We start from the raw sequence: 26,194 nt of genomic DNA, 5'->3' as shown, positions 1-26,194 counted from the left end.
AGATTAGGAGATGCTTATTGGTCATGATAGTTGTTAAGATCCCTCTGAGGGACTATTTTATTAATTTTAGATAGAAAAATTGGGATATAGAGCAAAATTAGGTAGTTAAAATATTATACAACGGTAGCACAACTAAGAAGGGGGTGGTTCTATATGCAGAAACGAATTGGAAAGAAAAGAATAAAATTTTTTGATTCGAAACCTCGTGTTTGAGAAAATCGATTTTGAATATTTACCGAGTGTGAGTGCACTTAGCTATGGTTTGTATGGACAGAACGTCTATACACGAGTATCAGTAGTACAATCGAGAATGGGGTGATTCTACATGAAAGAACAAATCAGAAATAAAGAATACAATTTTTTTATTCGCAGATTCATTGTCGAGAAAATCGATTTTGAATATTCACTATTGAATGCATATCATATGTTGCATGTATTATACAATATTTAACGAAGCTTATATATAAAATATGAATGTTAAAACATTAAGGGTATTTGTTCAGAATTATAGATATACAGTAATTAGTTGAGTCGATATAAATGGATTATTTAAAGCAAGTAGGTGATTCAATACTTCCTGCAAATAGTGCTGTTGTTTAAACAAAAATTTTGAAATAGATTTATAGCAGTAAAATGTTATTTATCATGATTGTTATTAAATTTCTTTTTAATATGTAATATTATCATAAATTAAATTTTATTGCGAATATCGATAAAAGTATTTATTGGGAACATTAAATTTGTAATAATTAATTCAGTCAGTTTGAATCAGTTAAAGTAATTAGGTAATTTATATCCGCCGCGACAAGTCGTGCTGATGATTAACGCACTCTAGCAGCGTCTCCAGAACTAACGTATGCGACAGTTGAGCGTGGGTTGCCGGTGTGTTTGGTATGTGTTTTCATATTTTCTAAATGCCTATGTGATTTGTAGTGATTCGAACAGTTCTCGGTTGTTTCATTAACATATATAGTTTCAAGAATATTTCGTCATTGAAATGGACAACGTATCAGTATCAAAGGTACAGTCTACCTGTTGCTTTTACTTATATAACCTCAAAATGTAAACGCGGTAATCAGTTGACTTAACTAAATAAAATAGTTTAATATTGAAATTTTAATTAACTAGAATCTGATGCTTATGTATAATACATTTTATATGAAATTTTCTATATATTTTTGTTCCATGTTACTTTTCTTTTACATACCTTAGTTTCCTTTCTTTATGAAAGTTGTATTTCTATATCCTTTGTTGTTTAGTTTACATTGATTTTATGCAGTAGGATTTTTATAAGTTAATAAATGGTGGATCTACAGTAGGGCATTATAAAATATTTATTGATTACATTGATACCAATATTTCTGGAGTATCATTAATGCGAACTTTCTATTCTCCTAATGCTTTATATGTTTATATGTTTCTATTCTATACTCCTTATTTTTAAAGATTATAATCTTATTATAAGAATACCTATAAAACATTCTTTTAAGAGTGTAACATTATAAGTTAGAATACTTTTAGGGTGTTTTTCCTCATAAAGGTGCATATAAAATTGGGAGTAGGCAATCAGAATTTCAATCGCCAGATTATTGTAATGAACCATGGTATCTTACTTATGAAGAAACATGGGAAAGCATTCAAACAGCGGTAGAGGTATTTTTCTCGTGTTATATGCTGATGCATGCATTATTTTATTACTATACTTTCTTGTGAATAAGTTTCGCTAAAATTTTAGGATATGAGATCAAATACGTTTCAACAAATTTTGAGAGATTTACAATCTTTTGTTTCTAAAATTAAAGAGAGACCGCTAGAACAATTTGAGAATGAAATACAAACGGCTTTAGTATTAACAGGTGATATGATTGAGTATATGTAAATATAATATATTTTTTTATTAGAGGAATGCATTTTTAAAACAACTGTATTGCAGGAGTTAATTCTTCTGATCATGCAATAATGTTTCAAAGAATACAGTCTAAGTTAGAATCTATAACAAAGCATATAGCAATTATATCAAGTAAAGATTCAAATAGTATAAGGAATATCATAGAAGAATCAATTTCTCAATTGATTAATAAAAAGGTATATAATATAAGTATAATGATTATCAAAATATCGTGAAAACAAATGTTAAATATAGCATATTTGTTTGTAGAGTGAAGAAGTATTGATTAAAAAAAGCATGTGTCATATGAGAAATCTAAAACTGTGGCACCAGAAACACTGTGATCAAAATGATCCACTTGTTATAGTGGTATCAGATTTTGAAAGTTCTTCTTCTGAAGTATTACGTGATTTTATTTTAATATTGAGGTATCATTATCTTTTGATTGTATATCTCAGGCTGTTATAACTCCACTGTTGATTTTATATTTCTTTTAGTTCATATTCAAGCACTATGAAATTTATTCTTATATTTGGTGTTGCTACCACATTGCATGTCCTTCATAGATCCTTAACATATGATGTTACATCAAAGTTAAATATTCAAGTAAGCAATAAATGTATCACAGAAAAGACAAAACATAAAGACATTTCTTAGAGCGATAATTATTTTTTATTCAGGTATTTTCTATGCAAAAACAAATTGATATTTTATCATATGTACTAGAAAATACTGTTTTTTGTACAAATATCCCATTTAAGTTGACTGGACGTGCCTTTCAGTTATTAACAGATATTTTTCTGTTTTATGATTTTTCTGTAGAAAGTTTCTTACGAAGTTACAAGGTATTGCTTCTTTTCTTTTTTCCTTTTTTAAATATTTTTTTCCTGCATATTATCCTTAGTCATCATCAGCCTAATTTCTTCTTTAAGTTAATATCACATTTCTAGATATGTATGATACTACACTTTTATGCAAACAATATAAGCTCTCTTTGTTGCCACCCTAAAAAAATACAAAGCAGAATGTCTTCTTTAACCGATGAAGATTTGGAAGAAATTAAAAAATTGCCTTCAATAGAAAAATATATAAAAGAGTCCAACTGTGAGAGCAAAGACAAATTGCTTCAGAACGACGAATTCAAGGTACTAATTTTTTACTCAGCATTCATAAAAGCATCTCCTGCATCTCCAGTTTATTATAGGAAATACTGATACAGTTGTTGAACAATTTTCATCAATATATGCACCGGTTTTTATTAGCACTGAGATGCCTCCATAATCTCTTTTCATCATTGCCAAATGCACCTATGGGTAAACAGGTATAGATCAAAATGGAACACTTTCTTCAACAAAAGTGTATACACCAACAAAAGATGTATGAAACTATTCTAGCTACGTGAATACTACACAAAAGTTGTTTGCACATACGATTTGAAGGAATCTGAAGAGTATAAGGAATGCTTTCAATTGTTGAGCTTTTTATCCAAGACTGAACTTCTCTCGAAACTGAATTCTTTAATAACAATTATTGGAAGTTCTGAAGATTCCATTATGAAGAGAGATCAAGCAAATCTACAGGATTTCATAAAGACAATCGAGGAGGCTAGTTTGGAACTTGCTACAACACCTGTCGATATCGTCTCTACCGGTGAGAAGCTCAGTCGACTTCAGCTGAAAGAGGTTTGCGATAAAACTGGATGCTTTCCCAAGCGATGAGTCAGAAGGAAGCAACGAGACATTTTGCTTTATGTTTTCCTATAGAAATTGCTGAAATGGTCGCAAACACAGTCTCGATCGCCATATAAACTAGTTCAACAGGATGTGCTCAATTTCTTGGATCACATGTTTTCTGTTCATCTGGTCAATCCTAATAACATACCAGCGAATGAGATATTTTGCTACAGCGATGGAAATCTGGCGAAGCAACATATTCGTGGATCCTTGAGGGCAGCGATTCACACTGGATTGAACGATCCACAAGTTTACTTGAACGTGAGTCAGATAAAAATTATTTCTATTGTGATTTTGGAATTATATATCTTCTTATTAAAGTAAAATAATATCATCTTAATGAAACCAATCTGTAACTATACTTCCGTTCATATATCAACTATATAAATAAATATAAAGTAATAATTATAATACAAAATGGATGTCACCAATTTTTAAATGTTTCTAGAATTTTATTATAAACATATATTTGTAAATATTTATGAATTATGAATGGAAGTGTTCATATAATATACTTATATAAAGATCTTAATCCTCAGTTACCCCTAGTGTGATCTGGTTCTTATGTGGCTTGGAAGTTTCATGTTTTCTTTTATTTATCGATCACTATTTACAATCATTAATTCCCAATTTTGAAATTTTCGATTACAATCTCTTCTTCTACAAGCAAATTCACAAAAAAATTCCAGTCACAGAAGGTTCATAAATCAAGTTTATCAGAATGCTTAGAATACTTAAAACGGGGAAAAAGTAATAATTATAATACAAAATGGATGTCACCAGTTTTTAAATGTTTCTAGAATTTTATTATAAACATATATTTGTGAATATTTGTGAATTATGAATGGAAGTGTTCATATAATATACTCATATAAAGATCTTAATCCTCAATTACCCCTAGTGTGATCTGGTTCTTATGTGGCTTGGAAGTTTCATGTCTTCTTTTATTTATCGATCACAAATTCCCAATTTTGAAATTTTCGATTACAATCTCTTCTTCCACAAGCAAATTATCAAGAAATTTCCAGTCACCAGGTTAACAGTGATTTATATAAACAAGACTGTACCCTAGAATCGAATATTTCTTAACATTTTATATCTCTGCACGTTCATTGACTCCGATCTTTAATAACTTATGGTATACATGGAAATCAACCAGGAACTTCAATTATCTTCACGAGGTTCCGTGAAAGTCGATCCTTCGTTAATCTCTTCACGCGAGAAATCCAAAAAATATCATTCGTCGTTCATTTTACCAGAAGAACACACTCATCTCGCTCATGCATTGTCCTCCCCGCTCTTTCTTCCTTTTTTCCACGCTTTCTCTATCCCGTTCGAAATATAATTCGTTACGAAGTGTTCGTGATCCCCATTCAATTGCTTTCGTCGAGAAGGTTCGCGACTTCAATGAGCGTTCCCCTCTGTTCGCGCGTTCATTGTGGCTTTCGATTCTTCCGGTGCTATCGACCCTCTCCGCGCTATCGGCGGTCGGATATCGATTATGGATTTTTCCTGATGGGAAACGATGTCGAGCCTCTGTCCTGCGCGTTGAAGTTAATTGGAAATACATATTTCAGTGCGAGTGCTGCAAATTGGAGAACGACGACGCCATTCCGTCCACGCTGCCTGACCGCAGTATAATTTACAAGCTGCACTTGGAATCCAGGAAGCTGATCAATATGTACGACTGGCTGCAGGTAACAATCCGTTCGTGCCTGTGTTTACAGGTTAATCACGGTTATACTTATGGTCACGTATGCGCTCCTCCGTTTCGTGATTTTAATCGGTGCACCCCGAGCGATTCACGCGACCACCCCTTTGCAAACCGGCCGCGAGAGGGGTGAGGGTTGTTTTATTTTTCGCGGTCATTAGAGGCTTGGAAAACTCGGCCTGGACAAAGGAAACCGAAGTCAAGGTGTGGTTGCCGTGAACGGTATAGCAAGCTTGTAAATTATTGTATTAACGCTAGATCTACCGGGTGAGTCAGAGTAATTTAGATCGAGGATTTTATTTTTATAATTGGGGTAAATGTGCGGTTATTTTGGGGGAAATTAGTCGGGATTTTGTCTCGAGGTATGAGGTTGGCTTGGATGACGCATTGTGTTGGTAAATTATTTGATTAAAAGTATTTACTAAACGAATTGGAATAATTTAATTCAGATATGTTTACAATTAATGTAAACGCGCGGCTATTTTGCAGGAAATTAATTTTGATTACGATTTAAATGGGAAATTTATCTTCCTCGTATTGCTGTAATTATTATTTGTGCATGATATATTTAATTACTCGTTACAGTAGTCGTAGTATTCTAGTCCTGACGTTAACTCGATAAATACTTTGATAAATGTCAAAGTGATATCGTTATACACACGTATATTTACTTGAAATATTATTCGTTATAATTCTTTAATTACTATGCTATGCTATGCTAACAATTTTCTCGTTTATTTATTCATGAATACGTATCGGTGCATTTCGTTGCATCGCGTCGAGCAAAAATAAAAAAAGAAAGAAAAAAAATGAAAAAAGAGAAACATTCGTGATGTGAAATTTATAAAAGTTAAATGTTTGTGGAAGTTTCAAAGGCAATGCATTTTGAAATAGATATCAATCGGTGGAAAAATACACGGTGTACTGTTTTGTGTATAATATTCCGGAAAAAATCAAGGCTCGCGTTTCGCGTGTAAATTTTCGTGGCATTTCATAGCCTGGCTACACCCAGGCTGAATTAGTATTCCAATTGTTCCATTAAATTTCACCCTAAGTATACTTCATATCACTAGGTCTTAAATCATAAATCCAAACACTTTTCTTCCTTCTAATACCCGGCGTTTACGTTTCTTTATTTGAAAGAATTACGCTGTGAAATGGAGAAATGAATAGAGATACGAGCATTTCCCGAGAATTCCATTTTCACGGACGTCGACCACGATCCGTGAGGTGTTAAGCCACATTCGCATGGAAAGGCAGGCTTTTAATGGGGCAACCGAGTTCCGTTTGCCTTCAAGATACACCTTTCAACGCTAAAAATACTCGACCAGTAGTCTGTATCATTCCTTCCCCTAAATACTCCTTTATTTTAATCCCATATTTAACGCGATAGCACTTTGGTTAATTAGAAACGAAGAAACATGAAAATCCATAAATTCTCACGTGCGAACAGCGTGGGAATATCTTATGGCCGATAAGATAAGTCAGACAGATCGTACATTACCTTAAAATATACTAAACTCTGTACCCTGATCGAACTCTCGTTTCCCTCTAAAACCCTGAGCTGCCTCTCTATCTGGATTTCTTCTGAGAACTTTAATTCTGTACTTTGAAAACTCTGACTTGAGATATTTTTCATGATGTAAGTTCTTTCTTCTCTATCCTCGCTCTATTTCTCAGTATCCTCTTCAATCTAGAAGAGCTCTAGAGGTATCTCTAGAGAGGGAATGATTTCTGTCTTCTCTGACTAAGACCTTGGGTTATCTTTTACTCCACGTTATACTTAAACTTTGAGTACAATATAAAATTCTTTTTCGTTCATTTTCTATTGCCTTGGACCAAGCACTTTTCATTTATAGTTCTATTGTTCTAGTCTATAAACTTTTGGCTATCTAAAACGTTTCTATTATTTCTAATGAATCTGAATAAATAGATCTAAACCTTGAATAATCCTCTACTCTTTGTCATACCTAAATCTTAAATAGGGAATCCTTGTCTGTACATATCTCTGTTGCATTGGGCCAAGTACTCTTCATTTATAGCTCTATTGTTCTAGTTTATAGATTTCTGTGTATCTAAAACATTTCTATTATTTGTAATAAATCTGAACAAATAGATCCAAACCTCTACTATTTGTGATGAATCTGAACAAATAGGTCCAAACCTTGAATAATCCTCTACTGTTTGTCATACCTAAATCTTAAATAGAAAATCCTTGTCTGTACATATCCTGTTGCATTGGGCCAAGTACTCTTCATTTATAGCTCTATTGTTCTAGTCTATAGATTTCTGACTATGTAAAACATTTCTATTATTTGTAATAAATTTGAGCAAATAGGTCCAAACCTTCAATAATCCTCTACTCTTTGTCATACCTAAATCTTAAATAGGAAATCCTTGTTTGTACATATCCTGTTGCATTGGACCAAGTACTCTTCATTTATAGCTCTATTGTTCTAGTCTATAGATTTCTGGCTATCTAAAACATTTCTATTATTTCTAATAAATCTGAACAAATAGGTTCAAACCTTCAATAATCCTCTCCTCTTTGTCATATCTAAATCTTAAACAGGGAATCCTTGTTTGTACATATCCTGTTGCATTGGACCAAGTACTCTTCACTCACAGATCTAGGTCTACCAAATCTAGGTCTACCTATTTGTCTCTTATTTTCCCCCAAAAAGTTCTGTCATTTCGTAGTAGAAATTGACGAGTGGATAAAGGTCTATTCTTACAGGCATTTTTAATTATCGTGGATTCAACAGCGGACGCAAAGGAGCAACGAGACGTGCCCCCGAAATTACAGTATCCTTTTTCATTTAGAGGTTTTCTCGCGTCCGTACGGTCCAGGAGTAATGGGACGTGCGGAGATTTGTCTAACCACGGTACGTTTGAAATTCATATCATAGCTGGTAATGGTGAAATCGTAGCCTCGTGGTGGTTACTCGCCGGGATCGCATGCCTCTTGTTTGAATAATTCACACGGGAACACGTGTGAATTTTATCATGGTTCATGGTATCCTTAACGGAGATTTAGAGCCCGTTTTACTCAAGCAGTCGCTGAGCTGGAGTTCCTCGGTTTCATCAAGAGTTCACGACAGAAAACGGATCACGTGAAGAGACTCACTTAATTATCGATCTCTGATATCCTCGAATATCGTCTGTTCAATTTTTGTAATCTTCGTCTCGACTTTTTCACGTGTTTTATACTCAAATGAATTTTGTACCTCTTGGCAACGCGTTTTAATAAAAAAAAAAAAAAAAAAGAAGGAGGAAATGAAAGTATCGTTTAATTTTTATTTTTATCTTTATCTCTGTTCCAAGAAATATCCTCTAATATAGAATAGCGTGCAGAAGTTTCCGGACAAGCACTTCCGTAGCTTCGAAGGGGAAAGCTGAGATGAAATTTAGATAACGCGAGGGTATGGTACGATGGGAAGGGAAAAAACAGAAGTACGGTAGAGAAACGTTCTTATTTATGGGGATAATTATAATGATTAGGGATAACTGCGTTACCTTTCCCCGTTCTAAGCATCGTTAAACAACAGTGTGTCTGATAACACGTATACAACCACTGTCCTTCACTCTGAAGAACTTTTTAACCAGCCACTAGGGGTTAGTTTTAGAGTCTAATGGTTAATTCTAAAGGCTGATAATCGCTTGCAGCTTATAACTTTTGTCGTTCAGAAAATTGAAATTTCATGAAAATATAACTTTCAAGATAATTCTGTTGGAAAAACTCGGTATATATAATTTTATGGAATACTTGATACATGTAATGCACACGTCGTGTAATGAAATATTGTCACGTAACGACTCGTTGATCTTTATCAAATCATCAAGGATAATATTACTCTTTTCCATCAAAAATTTAATATTTTATCAAATTATTTTAAATAAGGTTCCACGATTATTATTCGGAAAATTATTAGTTTGTTAATTTACTATAAATAGAGAATCGATATTGTTATTAAATTTTAATTCTTTATCGGAGGAAGATATTTTTCCAGTTTTTCCCAAATTAGGAACCTATTTCATAATTCAAATTTTATTTTCCACGAGGAAAACGTAGTATTTCTCCAATTTCTTTCAAATGGAAAACAAATATTGTTATTTAAATTTAGTATATGTTCCATTTGAGAAGATACTATATTATCATTTTTTTTTTTAAATAAAAATTACTAAATAAAATAAATATTTAATAATATTGGTAGTATTATTATGCAAATTATTAGACATGTGCAACGATTTAATTCACAGTTCACAATTATTCAGAACTTTTAAATTTTTGCTATAAAGTGTTAATAATAGCCTTTTTAATTATCAGTATGAATAATTATTTGTCAATGCTAATTATTTGTAACGTAAAGTATTCTTTTTTTCCTATCACATAGTATGCATCTATCTTGGATTAAACTCATGTTTACGAATTTCGCATATCCGACTACTGATTGCAATTAGTGTAATCTGAATCGGGATATCTTCTATCAAAATACAGAAATTTAGTACACCAGTTGGATTACATGTATCGCCGAAATATTTTACCATGTACATAGGTATATCATTCGGCAGCCCGACTACCATTGTAAATTAATAGGCGTAAATTGATCCCAGTTTTGGTTTAAATGCAGGAAATTGTTATACGATTGACCATCCGTGAAAATTTATTTTATTCGTTATGTAAAATTAGTTCCGCTTTGTTTGAGAAATTGGTAGGAGGAACCAATTCATCTACGCGATAACAATCTCTATCGAATTTGTGAAAAATGCCCGCTCTTTAAATCTGTTATGAATCGAATAATTCTTTATTACTTTAAATTATTTCGTGTCAGACATACATTGTTCTCGATGATGAAAATTTCGTTTCCATATCTATTCTTCATCCATATTGTCTGTACATTTAATATTTTAATTATTTTTATTTTTGAAAGAAATTCCTATATTATTAAAAAACATAAAAATATCCTAAAAATATAAATCGTTAACAATTCACACAAAGGTAAACGAGATATACACAGCAAATTTACAAAATTTACCCTCGTATTTCATCCACAAAATTTACCCCTATCAAAGGATACAAATTTACAGAAATGCTCGATTAAATTTAACCGAGTTCAACAGCCAATAGTAAAATTTTCGCAAATACGGTATCTTTTTTCTAGAAATCTATTCAAGCATGTCAGATAAGGAAGAAGAAGAAATATTAAGACAGGAAGTGACGTAGATACATTACGTTGAATAGTAATTATCCAAATTATGGATACTTCAATGGAACATGACGAGTAAAAAAATTTTATATTTTATAATTTTTATATTATCCTTGTAAAATTGGTATCAATGCATCGTCGAGATTTGTTACAGATAAAATGAGTCCAAACACGACATAAATCGGCCTAATTTTAATTACAATAATTAACTAAATATAGACACCAAAATGATACGTAACACCATAACGAAATAACCCGATTCATAAACTATTTAAAATTGTTTTAATCGTGAAGATTCCAGTAATGCCTTGGTACCTATTATTTTCAAAAAAGTAAGACGAAAATTATAAAAATTAAAATTCTCTTCGCTGCCTACATATTTTTTCAATAAAGAGTGGTTAGCGAAGAGTGAGGGAAGAGTCGATATAAATTTAATCGAGTATTACCGTACACCCTGTCACGAAATCATCATAGATCTCCTGGTGCATCTCTCTCAAAAAAGTGCCATAATTTCCACCTTTATCTCCATATCCATACATCACCTAACACTCCGGCTGGACAAAATTATTCGCGCGCCACGTAACGCGCGATTCAATGTAGTTTAATCAACGAGCCGTGAAAATGCACTCGATACGATGCATTTAATTCATCCGGTGGCGGGCAAATTTTAATTTCACGGCTAAATTGCCAAAGTTGGTCCGAGCCTCTGTCGATGTTCGCGCGGCTCATACGTGTGACATTTATGACGCGTTGGCTGGGTGGTACACAGCCAGTTTCACGATCTTTCCTTTCGTCAACAGGGAACCTCATTATCGGCATTTCACACGTGGAATGCGTGCAACGTAGCTAGGCAAACTGAATTCTATAGACGACAGGTGTCTGATGCAGATAAACCGCGGAAGGGTAAATTTGTGAAGCAAGCAGAATTTAATTCGCTATTCAATGCATGGACATAACGTGCCATCTATCATGTACGTTTACGAAGGGAGAAGCCGCATAATCGTGGAGCCTGGGCTTTTGACACATTCCTTACTGATCCACGTGCCTTTGAACCACACACGAGCTTGAAAGCCTGCTTCGTGGTACCGCATCGCATGATCGATGTTGAAGATTTCCACCGGTGCGTAGTCCTGGCTCAGATCACGTTCGCGTTGTTTCGATTACGTTACGGCTGATGAAGGAATTAACTCCTTATATGCTTGTTCTAGGGGTTCGTTGCAGGAATTCGAAGCGAAAATTCCAAGACTTTGTGTTACGGAGCTGACGATATTTTGGGGGATACGAAGAGGTTATTGCGAATATAGGATTTGCAGATTTTCCTCCTATGATAGGTTTTGAGGTAATTTGGCATGTGGAAAAGTTCGTATTTCATAGGGCAATTTAAAGTTTTTCTTTTATGAAATTGATAATATTTTTGAGGATAAGAAGTTGTGAATTATTATACAGGATTTCCAGATTTTCCATCGATAATAGGTTTCGAGATAATTTGGTATCTAGGAAAGTTTGTATTTAATATGGCAATTTAAAATTTTTCTTTTATGAAATTGATAATATTTTTAGGGGTAAGAAGTTATTGTGAATTATTATACAGGATTTCTAGATTTTCCATCGATAATAGGTTTCGAGATAATTTGACATCTAGAAAAGTTCGTATTTCATATGGGAATTAAAAATTTGTCTTTTATGAAGTTGATGATATCTTTTTGGAATAAAAAGAAGTTATTGTGACTTATTATATAGGATTTGCAGATTTTCCTCCTATGATAGGTCTCGTGTTAATTTGGCATTTAGAACAGTTCGAATTTCATTGGTAATTTTTAATTTTTCTTTTATGAAATTGATAATATTTTTGGGAGTAAGAAGATATTGTGACTTATTATATAGGATTTACAGATTTTTCTCCTATGATATATCTCGAGATCTAGGAAAGTTCGTATTTCATATGGCGATTTCAAATTTTTCTTTTTTGAAATTGACAATGTTTTTAGAGATAAGAAGTTATTGTGAATTAATGCAAGAAACTTGCGAATTAATAATAAGTCTCTTAATAAATTCGTATTTGATGTAAATCTGAAGTTGTTCTGTGAGTTATCTGAATTTATAAAATATACATAATAACATTTATTTTCTGACGTATGTTAAAACGATGATCGTTTATCGAATGACGAGATCAAATTCTAACAAATCTAAAGATTCATATGCACGTTTAGGTTCTAGATAAATGAAAGTTGAAAGGCTAAACGCATTTAAACGCAGTGTTTGGCGTCGATATTTTGGAATTTTAGGTTTATAGTAAGTCAATATAACATTGGAGTATAGGTACAGTTGGATGTTTAGTTGAATAATATAGATGTTCCATCTATTTCCTTGATTAAGATCAACACTACTCCACTTTAGCATTAATCTAATATTGGACCAAGGGCTTCTGTAGCTTCCATTTATACGATGTTTAACTTACCCTTACTAAATCGAAAACTCACAAAATAGCGCGATTCTTCGAGGAATGGATTCAAATTTCGAGGACAAGAAAATAAAGAAAGATCTGTTTACTTTAGGGATAAATATAATTCTAACATCATATAACCAATGAATATCAAATAAATGATCAAATAGTACTAATATAATACTATAATAACTTTCTAAAAGTTATTTATATATATTCTGAAAAAGAATTTTTGAAAAACAGAATATTATTTTATAGTGTCTTCGATAAAAATTTTTAAGAATCACAAAATCGGATGATATTTATTTCAGTCAGCATAGATGGATTTAAATATCGATTTAGAAATAAACTGTCAATTTAAAAAATATCCAATATATCGAGTGTGTTCGAAAAAAGTAAAGAATATCACCAATTAGAAAAATTGAATATTATCTCTGATAAAATAAAATTAATATTAAAATTAATTAAAAAATAATAAAAATCAATCAAAGTGGTAGTTACAGGCACACTGACAATAAATGCACTACATATCAAAGCTTCGACTCGGACTCATTCGTTTCCCATTTTATCAAAAAATAACGAAAAACTATAATAAACCCAAGGAACGTGAGCAAGGCAGGAATTTAATTCCCAAATACTTTCAGTAACGAGAATGCCAGCGATATCGCTTTGGAAACTGAATTTCTGAAACAATTCGAAATAACAACGAGTCCATTACAACCTGCAACGGTATAATTATATTATTTACGTTTATACGAAACAAATAATGGCCTTTCATTGTCGAATTACAAAGCATAATACGATACAAAATACCATAACTTTGTAACGCGTTAAATCAATGACCTCGTTCAACTTCGTCGGGAATCACCGAGAGAAGCATTTCATCCACGGAATAATTTAACTTCCTAGGTGCATATTGATGACGTATGTCGTTCATTTGCATACGTCTGTACCGACTATGGTACGAATTTCAACGATTCACGGTTATCCAAATTTATCATCCATTCTGTTCCGCTCGTGAATCCTTCCTTGCCCGCCATCTTCCATACTCTTCCGCCCCTTTCCGCGTCCTTTTTTAAATCCCGAATAGCAATGGACCTTAAATAAAGGAACGGACTTCGGCGGTTACTTTGGGATCGGGAAAAAGAAGGTGACGAGGGGAAAAAGGAGCACCAAAAGCGATTGCAATCGTTCGTGGATTTTAACGGGTACGGACCAAGCGAGCGAATATCGAGGAGAATTAATTGAATTCCCATGGCAGGCCTTCTTCCGTCTGACGTGTCACGGACAAATTACCATTGTCCATTTCGACAAACTTTCGCTTCCGTCAAATATGGATAATGCAATTCTTTCAGTGGGTACTTCGATTTCTAATTTTAATTTCCAGAGGAAAAGCACGTGTATTAATTCAGCAAATTAATTCTTTTTGTTAAATTATGGTAATTAGCGTCGATGAGAATTGTAAATAGGGTGACCTTCGTATATCGATAACAAAAATTGTTATATTATTGTTTAAAACATTCTTCCTCGTAAGAAATAATCTATAAATAGCTTCGAGTGACTCACTTTATACGTGTTATGATCTCCAGAGGTCTGCTTTAGTTTTATATTTAGAATCTGTGAGAAAAATAAAGTATTTAATTTTTACAATATTCCATCATTTTTCCTCCCTTTTCTTTCTTGTGAAAGTGGTCGATTAATTTTCTGTTTTGATACCAGGAATCTAAAGTTCATTTATTTTGTAAAAGGAACTAATATTTTTTGGAAACAGACGTACATATAATCATAACTATATATAGGTGCATATATTCTCGTGTATATATTAACAAATTTAAATACGCGTAATAGAGGTGCTTTTAATACTCGTGTACATGAATATTGAAACGCATAATTAGTCATATATCAAGAACACGAATTTTCAATTCCCTTTTTAATTCATCCCCAAAATCACGACCTGTATTAAAAAGGATCAAAGAAAATAATTTCAAGTATAAAAGTGGCATGAAAACTGTATAAATAACAAATTCAAATATTCATATACAAAATAGTACAAAAATAATTAATTACTCATAATTATTATTAAATCATAATTCTAATTGTTCTCCAATTCCATTTTCGATGTTATTTATTTTAAATTTTACATTTTTGTAAGATGGGTGGATTTTTAATACACTATGACGCAAGTTTAGTCAGTTTAGTTTCATTAAGCTTTAACCGTGGAAATGTTTTGAAACGTCATTATGAAAAGAGTGATAAAAGGAAAATAGATCGTGGGTTAGCCTCCCTATCTAGTTCTCATGTAATCACTGATGCTGCTGACCGTGGTAGCACGGTTTAATTAAACGAAGGGGCCGTGTTCGTTGAACGTGTTACGAAGTTGCTTGATTGACGTTGATTCCGTTGTTGGAACAAGAAAGAAGGATCCGAGTATCTTATTCTTCCACGTAATTAAAACGTCCGCGCCTATGACGAGCCGTCTGTCGGTCGTTATTTCTTTAGTATCAATTTGCAACGGAGATCCAGCTATTTTAAGTAGCGATGCCTCCTTAAACAGAATTCTCCGCCGTATTTTCTAAACATAATGGAAGCTTGTTTAGAACCTTGTTAGCGACTGAATATTCTTCGCCTAGAATATTCCCTACCAGTGATGCACTGCTGCATCGATTCGATTATCCGACAAGAACACCGCTGCCACAACTGTTGCGTTTTTGTCTTTACCAGTCTTGATAAGGAGACTTGGCAAGCGAGCCAGAATAGTGATCAGTGAGTTGAAATAAGTATCAAAATGTGAAATAAAGTATAGACTCCTTTGATGAAGTACAGGCTATTCTAATTAGACAGTTCTGGTACAGCAGCGAGGTGGATAAAATTGTATAATTAATTAAAATTAGCTTCAAAATTATATGAAAACACACTCCTCTATAAAACTATTTCTCTGAATATTTTTTGACAGGATATTCTATTCGAATATCTACTGTCAAATTGGTTTAGTCAGATATTAATTATCTTTTATTATATTATTTATGCAATATTATTTACGTATCTTCATCAGACTTTTGCAGAATTATTCATAGTAGTAAATGTTAAAGGGGTTATAACGCAAAGAAGTAGTAGTCAGTGGAAACGGTGGAAAAACTGTATAGATCCTTATCGAACGGACCTGTTTAGGGCCACGTAGGTCACAGGACGTCTCCACAAAGCAGGAGACAAAAGACAAAACAAAGGGATCGTCCCAACATCGCTAGGATGTAGAGTTTACTATTTAATTTTACTACAACAAAAATTAAAAAATTTATCCTGTATAATAATCTGAAAATCCAATGGCACACTTTCTGACGCGATCTTAGGGCTAATGGAAAATCCATCAATCACTGATCCAAGCGCCTAATATGAAAAATAATTGCTGAAAATAGGACGAAAAATTAGAAAACTGTATTATTACACACGCAACGACGAAAGATTAACATAAATCTCAAGAGGAGTGGGAAATACTACACGAAGTAATTTAACTCAGTCTCTACAGCTAATAAACCGTTCAGCACTATGCCAAAGCATCCAGATGAACCAATATAAAAGGAAATGATTAAATAGCACGAAAAGAGGAGGAAAAGTCAACAGAATTCTGAAATTGAAAATCTGTGGCGAATTTACAGAAAGTAACTTATAACCTTGCTCTCCCATAACCACCATAGCTAATAAAGATTCGATCAGGAAGGCATGGAAGCCTCGGGACTGCAAAACAGCGCAAAACGAAGTACACAAAATCCATGTAAAGTGCAAGGAGACGAAAGATCAGCAGAAATCCCAAAGGAGGTGGAAAGGGAGGAGATTGGAGGTCTGTCGCGAATCAGGTGGCCCTTTAATGCCGGCAAACGTCTCTCGAGCTTGCGACTCTCGGAGCAGCGTCAAGTCACAGGAATCGCTCATGCAAAAAGTGCTGCGAACGACTCGTTCGTTTTACCGGCTGATTCAATCTTCGTCCACTTTCCAGCGTCAATCGATCTCCTTACGTTGGTACGTTCGATCGAGCATCCGTTGGCAAGAAAAATCCACGAGAGAGTTCACTTCTCGAAGAGTCGGTAGCGAACACTTGCGAACTGGATGGGAATCAGTTTTCCAGCTCGCGGGCTCGCTTCGTCTCTCCGAGCATTCGCGTTCAATCGCCGCGATCCCGATATCCTTTCGGTATCTTCCTTAACTTGTCCGTATCGTCGAATAGGATCTAACCTGCGCGTAGCCACGGTTCAACAGCTCCATCCTTTATTCTAGTCTAGCCATGAAGTTCTCGCGCGAATATATATGTGTATATATATATATATCTTTTCTCACGTAGGGCGGGTATCTTCGTGGCGGTTGGCACGAATATCAAACGACCTCGTAAATTATGAATGATATACGCTCGAACTGCAGAGGAACGCGGAATAGTCACGTTCAAACTTTCCCATCGATCCGGCTCCTTTTTATCGACCAACTTTCCAGCGCAATAAGGGCTGGACGATATGGCGATAGGGCAGGACTCGCTTCCGTTGATTGAAACGGAAACTTCAAAGAAGCGACTCTCCTCGGTGGGGCTATTTAAGTATAGGATTCTGCTAAGGTAGACGGTTGTCAGACCGGTTTCGGGTCTGATGCCGAAGGTTCGTTTGGATGAGAATGATCCGATAAGTGTATTGGACGTTTCGCTGGCTCAATATTGCTTTTTATGTACCTACGTTGTTAGGATTTCATTATAGTTGTAATTTATTATGTTCTGATGGGATGATGTTATTATACATTCTTCCACACAAACATTCCTCACACTCATACCACATGTTAGGATTTCATTATAGTTGTAATTTATTATGTTCTGATGGGATGATGTTATTATACATTCTTACACACAAACATTCCTCACACTCATTCTATGACAACCACTACAACGAAAAGAAGCATACATAGTCCTACTAATAATGTCTACAACTGGAATTACACCACGTAATGCAAAAGCTTGCTCCGCTACAGCTTTAAATTTTTCCACATCGGTTTCAAAACGTCGGAGACGATGTATAACGCTGTCCTTCAATACAAATGAACATCTCTTTCTGTTGCATCGTGTAGTCAATGTCAAAATAAGCTGTAATGGCCACTTTTACTTTGCATTTAAGTGCACAAATGTATTCAAGAATAAGTAAAGAAGCGTAGAAGAGGTAATGCTTCATAGAACTTGCGAAGAAAAATTTTTGCTTGCAATTAATTGGTTTCATAGTTTTAGTACTAATGATAATAAATTACTTTTTGCAGAGAAAAATTGGCGTTGGATTTACATATGTTGGTTAGACATTTTCTATTACTCGTATAGAGTTTTCAATTGGTTTAGAAATCTTTTGTAACAGTCTGTGTAGTGGTAATGGTTAACATAGATTTTGAATATACATGTGTGATATAATAAAGCAGCGATGTCTGTAAGAAAGGGATGAGTGGGACAAGTATGCATGGGATGATAATATCTAATGGATTATGAAAGTAGAAAGAACAAACCAGAGAGATTGGGCATAGGTCAGTTGTAATTGAGCTGTAATAGTGAAAATATGTGTGAGAATGTGATTGCGAGAAATTAATTAATTGAATTGTTCTTATTGTTATTGATATTTCATCCACCACTAATAGGTGCTACCTAACTTAAGAAGTGGCTTTAAATAAAATATTAGGTTGGCCTGTATGCAGCATAGGGGACCTTTGCAATAGATGATGCCCTTTTCTTTACACGAAGCAATGTTCTTAATTGGATTTATTTATTAGAAATATTATTTTATATTATACAATACCGATTATTTCTTGCTCAACTTAATGGTATAAGATTGAAAATAATTAATTTATTCGTTAATAGCGATGTTTGGTTTAGTATCTTCTTAGGGATAATGGTTTTAGTTTGTGCTAAAATACGCTAGGTGGCGTGGCCGAGGTTCGTGCGCGTACCAGTAAGTCTAAGATGGCGCTGGAGTAGAATCCAATCGCGTATCAATTGTGATTCGATACAATATACCTTTCGATATAAATTCTAAACAACGTTAAACCTGTTTGACGTTTAAATGGTTGAAAAATATAATTGTCTATTCTCGCAAACTCTGCTTTGAAAAATACACGTGTGAAGTACTATCGGACTTTAATAAATTTCTACGGTAGATGGTGCATTATTGATAGAAATTCAATTTATCGAGCCCTATAGCTACGGTGGGTATTTTTGTCGAGTGCCGTTTAAAATTAACGGCGCGTACGTTTGTGGGTTGGTTTCGCGGGCAAATGGACGGCACCGGTGGCTCTGGTGTCGGTGGTGAACACCATCCGGAGGTGCGTGCAATTAGCAATTATAATTGTGAAACGACTAATTGGTAAACAGTAGTTATAACAACGGACGTGCATCGATCAGTGGCTTGGAAACCGGCCGTGCTGCTTGTAATAATTGTCGGTTCAACGAATCGTTGGAGAGTGGTATTGGTTCGCTAGACAGACGAATGGCCCTTAAGTTAATAGCAAGTAGTTTCGTTTCTTCTTCATTCGTATTGTTCCCACTTCCGTATCGACGCAACAATTTTCCTCGAATTTATTTCCACGTTTCAATCGCCGATCCTGTTGTCGTTTGCAATAATTGTTGACTCAACGAATTATAAACTAACGGTATTACTTTAGTCTACGAATTAAGTTAATGGCATATAGATTTGTGTCTTCTTTATTCTTCTTTAATCTATTTTCATATTTTAATCGTCGATCTCATCGCTGTTAAAGTTTATCCTAATATAATTTTAAAAAATTAAGAAATAAAGTCCCTATGTAAATTGATTGCACGTAATTGAGAATATTAATTACCAGTGAGTGTATCAGTCAAATGTGGATTACAGCAGTTCCTGTTTATGAGACCATGAATCCCATGTAGGGGTCGCCATAAGCTTTAGCCTGAAGTTCATATATCACAGGTAGATTAGACTGATCCTTTTTCAGAAATCCACAAGCCATACGTTGGTCAAGAGAGTTCATAAATTATACGCTAGTTGAGATAACCCAACCTGAAGAATATACGTCATTGTACTCGGCTATTGCAATTTAAAAATTTGTCATATTGTCCCAAACGTAATTTTTCATAGTATATACTCGAAGCTTTTTGCTCCTATTACGTTGTTAAATTTGTTGTATGTCGGAAGAACTTAATTTGGAGACTTGAAATTAATTAATATTTTTGCAGGATCTATAACTGAACTTCATTAAGAAATATGCAATTGGAATAATATTTAAGAAAACGTTTCCTCATAAATATTTTTTAGATATACTTCAACAAAATATTTATTTTATTTACTATATATTTTTATTTATAATTTATTTTAGTCACTTTCATTATTACTAGAGTATTTTATTACTCTATATTATAGTGATATTAGATAATTATTACCCTTTACTTCCCAAATAAAATCAAAAAATTCCTTTTTATACCAGAAAGAATCGTTTTAATTACACAAATTTAAAATTCCCAAAAGACACTTCCAAAATTGTACCAATTCTCACCAATATTTCCAAAATTTAAATAGTCAATGAAATTCGTCACATAATACCTTAACACCCTGCACGAATCGAATAAGTAAGTGGAAATGAAACAAGGTTCAATTAATCGCTGTTCACTTTTGCTCGCCTAGCGATCTCCTCAACACCAGTTCCCAGTCAGAGCTTCTAAAACGCCGTAAAACGCTGTCTAAATCAGGAAGGAAAGAAATACGATCTCCCACGAGTTGCACGACTTCTTAACGAGCGTCAGATGGTGCAATTTGTATTCACGGCGTTCAACCGGAATTGATGTTTCTCTCAGCGGAGTTTCCCTAGCAGAAACTGATTCACCGCTGCACAGCGTGGCCAATATGCCCATCGTTTTTCCAGACAAGCGTTCCGGGCCTTCGACAGGCTTCCCTCTTTTGTCTAACGCCTCGACGTTGGCCTCTGCTCGAAAGGATAAAGCCCAGAGACGAACGGTGACTCTCAGACTGTGGCCTAGATGTGCTTCAGGTGTGATGCGAGATTGATACGAAGAAGCTGTTGAGATTGATTTCCGCGTCGTAGAACGGATGATGGCACTGAGCCCGCAATCCCCATGGACCCTTCCTAACTTAGTCGGGGCTGTCTTAGAGGAGTACAGCCCAGGTTCTTTCCATCCAGGATGGAAATAAGTCTGAAAATGAAAGGAGAATACTGTCTCCCTTGGGAAATGTAACCTTCTTGTTCCTCGTTTCATGAATCTCCGGGACAGGCCTTCTGCTAGTGCAGTATTGGTGGACGGGATGGCTTCATGGAATACGGATCGAGGAAATAGTGTTCGAATTTCAATGTCTGTTAGGATTGATTGTGACTGGGTTTCACGGATTTGAAAATTCATTTCCAGTCCGGATATTTTGAGGATAGGCTGCATTGTTGTTGTTAGGATTTGCGGCTTCTTTGCTTGCTTTGATTTATGGATTCTTTCGTGCAACGTGCATTGCGCATGACAAGTGCTATTAAACGTAGAATATTATAAAATGTAGAACCCACGATATCATAAAATTTGGATCACGAAGTGTTTGTGTAACGCTTTCCACTCAGTGACGTCATCATGGGGATATTGATAGTACTCGAATTATTATTCCCTTTTATTTAAAAAAAGAAGTGGAATTTTTCATTGGACACGGGAATTTAGAATTTCTTCTCTTTCCAAAATAGAAAGTGCTAAGTTATAGTGCTAAAAAGTTTTCACCGCATTTTGTTAAAAATAATTTTTATTTCGTTAAAAATAAAAGTGTATTGGAGTCCTTGGACAGTCTTGTTAAATAATGCTTGAAATAAGGATTAAAGTACTATGTATATATCGTGATATTTTATTTTCCTTTCTACTCCAGAAATGACATTTAGAGATAACTGGATAAAGTTATAGAGATAGATAATTGATACCAAATTTAAAATAATTTAGCATACACGAAATGTCGAAATAAAATAATTCTGTATGTCAATTTGTACAGGATTGTTTTTACTTATTTGAAAATAATATTTGGAAAAATTAGTTTTAACCGTATCTTTATTTTTATTTAAATACTCGTTTGCATTCGTTGAGATGGTGGATTAAATAAAATTGAACTGTCTATAGAATTTGACGATGACTGGTATATAAGTAAATTGTGATCTCATTTCTGCGATACGTACAAACCTACCGAGATAATCGCGTAATAGAATTTATTACGAACTGGTTGATAAGAAATAAAGTGACAGGCGACTTCGATAACGATTTCGTGATCCTCCGTGCAAGCCAATTTTTACGAGACCTCCCATGAGTAATTTGATCAAGACGATCTCGTTTCGATGCTTAGATAAATTGAAATGTCGTCGTTAATGAAGAAGTAGTTCGATCGTATACGTAAAAGATACGCTACTTCAACGATTTAATAGCCGTTGGAAAAGATACTACAGACCTTACTATTATTACTATTTTAGATAGAATGAAATTGCAATTTTAATTCGTCATATCCTAACTTTTGGTAAAAGTTGATGAGTCAGTAGAATAAAATAAAATATACCAAAAGTATGGAAAAAATAATGAAATATATTTAAAAAATACAATCAATATAGCAAGGTGTATACAAAATATAGGAATATAATAAAATAGAGAAAAATCGTAGTAAAGTATATTCAAAAATTTAGTGAAATTATATTAACCCTTTACACTCGAGAGGTGACTCTCAGTCGCCATTTAATCAGATTCTAAAGATCGTTGTTAGTTAATATCTCGAATTTAAAATTATCCAACGATGCGTGGAATATCGAGGTAAAATAATTCTACGTCTTATAATTAATTTGCAATTCTTATTTACTGTTTTGGAAATATCGTCGACTTTATGGCAGAAAGTCTTCGAATTACTATATTTCTGTAACGAAAAGATCGCCGAGTGCAAAGGGTTAATATATATATTAGACACTGTAGAATATTAAATTTTTCTAGAAGCTACATTGTCACGCTGCGCGATTTAGAATAACGAAGTAAAATGTCTAATTTCTGGACGTGACTGGATAGGCATTCAAAATCCATACACATCAGGACGACGCGTCGCGACGCCGAAATCGATAACGTTAGTGTACTTAAGCGTAAGCGTCGCGTGAAACGTCGGGCCATCGCAAGAACACAAACACTACAAGCCGAAATTACGTGTCGTCGACAAACATCTACAACCGAAGAACGTTGGAAGGAGGTTACATCTGATGAGCACTCCACTTCAACTTTGATGTAGTACTAAATATTGTGTTAGGAAGAACGTTTCGCAGGTTTGAAGCATAAGAAATTACTTTCCACTTACCTTACTTGAACAGGCATTCGAGAGAAGTAAGAGAAGCAAATACCAGGGATATATGTGTAAGAAATTAAAGTTGAATTTTTCTGGCAAATTAAGATCGCCTTTGGAGATAATAAACGTGTTTCTTATACAAAGAAAATATGTTAAAAGAAAAACAAATATTATACAAGAAGCAGGAATAAAAATTTGATAAGCTTCCTGAAGAATCGTGTATCGATTAAACTAAATTATTGCGATCTATCTTTTATTTAGATATATTTGTACATTGAGCCTGCTGTATCCTTTACTTATACTACTTACATGTTCGTATCCCTTCGAGACACAAATCCGACATGACTCGATGAACAAAAATAGAACTTTTTGGAAAATTTCAGATTATAAAATGTTATGAAATATTACAATAATAAATTATGAAATATAAAATATAAAATTTAAATATTTCAAGTTTCATAAAAAAAATATTTAATCCTTTGCACTCGGCGATATTTTGGTTACAGAAACATAGTAATTCGAAGACTTCCTGCCATAAAGTCGACGCTATTTTCAAAACGGTAACTAAGAAGTGCAGATTAATTGTAAGACAGAATTATTTTACCTCGATATTCCACGCGTCGTTGGACAATTTTAAATTTGAGATATTAATTAATAATGATCTTTATAATTTGATTAAACGGTGACTGAGAGGTGCCTCTCGAGTGCAAAAGGTTAAAAACAGTGTTTGTTGATATTTAATCTTCGTTTAAACCGTTGTCTGCCCTGCCGAAATTACATGTTTCCCTCAGGACGCCTCGGGAGCGCACCGCTAGATGTAAAATTTGTTCTAATATTTTTTTGATGTTCTAATAAAAATTTTTAATTGTTCAGTGGGGTACTTTTTATTTCAAAGTATCCTCTAATTAGCGGTTATATTCAAAATGTACCAATTGTCAATTTTCATTCAATGTTGTTCAATGTAGTTTAAGTAGTTCAAGTACACTGGTCACCAATGACCACCGTGGCAGTCAAAGTGTTAATCAGATATTGATATAATCTTGGAACATATTGATCCAAGAAGGATAGAATTAAATTATCACCAACAAATCAAACGCTTTTAATACACAAATTTTATTTCCCTCATATTCAAATGAAGGCAATTATACAAATTTAAACTCGAAGAAAATTGAATCGCCATAAACGACACATTTTCCAGTGAAACATTTTAAAGACAAGCTGTTATTGTCTGAAAGTGGCCATCATAATGTCATACTAACAAGTATCGTTCTATAATTCGCTTTTTAAGACCACTTCCGCCAAGATTGGGATTTAATTTGTTTTTGTAAACACCACGGTACGCGAGATTGAAGGTATGAAGCGAGGAAAGGAGAAGGGAAAAAAGCGAAGACGGAATCGCTATTGGAACAACGCGAAATAAGTAAAGATGGAAAGAACTGGGCAGAGAAGAGAAAAGTCGAGTTCCAAGTGAAGGAGATGAAATGATAAATTAAACCGAGCACACTAATGTGCTGCAGCAAAACAGGACGGCCAAAGTTGCAAAATTATGAAACTTCCAAGACTAATTGTGAAACTTTCCGCGATGTACAAAATTTCTGTAAACTTGCCTGAGTGGTTAGGCTCGCTCGGCCTTCTTCGTCGAATCGAATAGTCGTTTAACGTCTATCTTCAGGAATCGTTTCAGACCATGCGATGGGATAAATTAATCTAACAATTAAGAACGCTTCATATCTTGCAATCCAGCATTAAATCAATTTTACCGAGCTCCTCCAACCGGGATTATTTTGTAATAATTTCTTAAATAGGAAAATACTCCACTAAAATTCTTAAAATAGTAAATATAATAAAATAAATAGAATACGCGAAAATAAAATTTTTTAATTTAGACTATCCCCTTTTACTCGCCTCAAATTACCAATTGTCTCAAATTTCGTGTCAATCAACTACCCGTGCCTTTGAAAAAAAATAAAAAATATTCTTCTCGAGCTCCTCCAACCGGAATTATTTTGTAATAATTTTTTAAATTGGAAAATTCTGTCTTCTAAAAATGTAGAAAAAAATAAATATAATAAAATAAATAAAATACGCGAAAATAAAATTTTCTAGTTTAGACTACGCCCTTTTTCTCGCCTCAAATTACCAGTTGCCTCAAATTTCGTGCCAATCAACTACCGGTGCCTTTAAAAAAATATATAAAATATTCTTATATTATACAGAGAAGTTTAATAAAATAAAAATTAGGTCTAGAATTTTAATAACGTAAGAATTTAGTCACACGTATACAGCTAAAACAAAAAATGAAATTAAAATCAAGGAAATGAAATTGAAATCAAAATGACCACACCATAAGTAGATCAAGGAAGTAAAATTTTGAATTACTTTCCCTCTAGTTCCACTAATTTCGTTGCAAATTATTTGTACAACAATCAGCAGTATCAAAGTGATACAGGACTAGGAATTCATCGAAGTTGCAACTTTCGTAAGTCCCTTCGAAGGTTCTGCTCAATACAAACGGTATCGCTTAATACTACTCGGTTTTCCGGGCAGCGGGGTTTGTTATTTAATCAAAAGTAGAGATCGCAAACTTCATCGCGGAGCTTCGTTTCTTTTCCGCGCTAAACTTTCCTTCAACTTCTTTGTTTACCGCTCTACCCTTGGCCAGCGCGGGGTTCACGGAATTACTTGTCAATAAGTGGTACCCGGGCTTGCTATTCGCTTTTATCGAATCGTTCTTACGGTAAGTTCCTTTGAAAAATTGCCTCCGGCCGAATAATGTTGATTCAACCACATTATTTCGTAGAACTATGTGGCCCTGGCTTCAATTATTTACGTGAACCAGCTTGGCCAGTCTCTGGAGAAATTCAGGAAGGCAATTCGATAGACAATGGTG

The 26,194-nt window shown here is 34.0% G+C and overlaps 2 protein-coding genes across 2 annotated transcripts in view; one reads left to right on the top strand and one right to left on the bottom strand.

Annotated features, from left to right (window-relative positions):
- The window catches only part of Fas1 (fasciclin 1 Fas1 domain-containing), a 588,690-nt gene that overhangs the window by 143,536 nt on the left and 418,960 nt on the right, over positions 1-26,194 (bottom strand). The gene's annotated exons all lie outside the window — the stretch shown is intronic.
- Positions 998-8,463, top strand: Orc3 (origin recognition complex subunit 3). Its single transcript, XM_017905692.1, has 14 exons — positions 998-1,021; positions 1,522-1,653; positions 1,736-1,856; positions 1,934-2,085; positions 2,159-2,316; positions 2,386-2,494; positions 2,569-2,733; positions 2,839-3,033; positions 3,093-3,209; positions 3,283-3,570; positions 3,652-3,882; positions 5,199-5,318; positions 8,070-8,137; positions 8,370-8,463. The coding sequence occupies exons 1-14, from the start codon at positions 998-1,000 to the stop codon at positions 8,461-8,463; spliced, it is 1,974 nt and encodes a 657-aa protein (XP_017761181.1).

This window comes from Eufriesea mexicana, unplaced genomic scaffold (genome assembly GCF_001483705.2).
Source record: "Eufriesea mexicana isolate 0111107269 unplaced genomic scaffold, ASM148370v2 scaffold4304, whole genome shotgun sequence".
NCBI lineage: Eukaryota > Metazoa > Arthropoda > Insecta > Hymenoptera > Apidae > Eufriesea > Eufriesea mexicana.
This window is presented reverse-complemented; position numbering and strand designations above follow the sequence as displayed.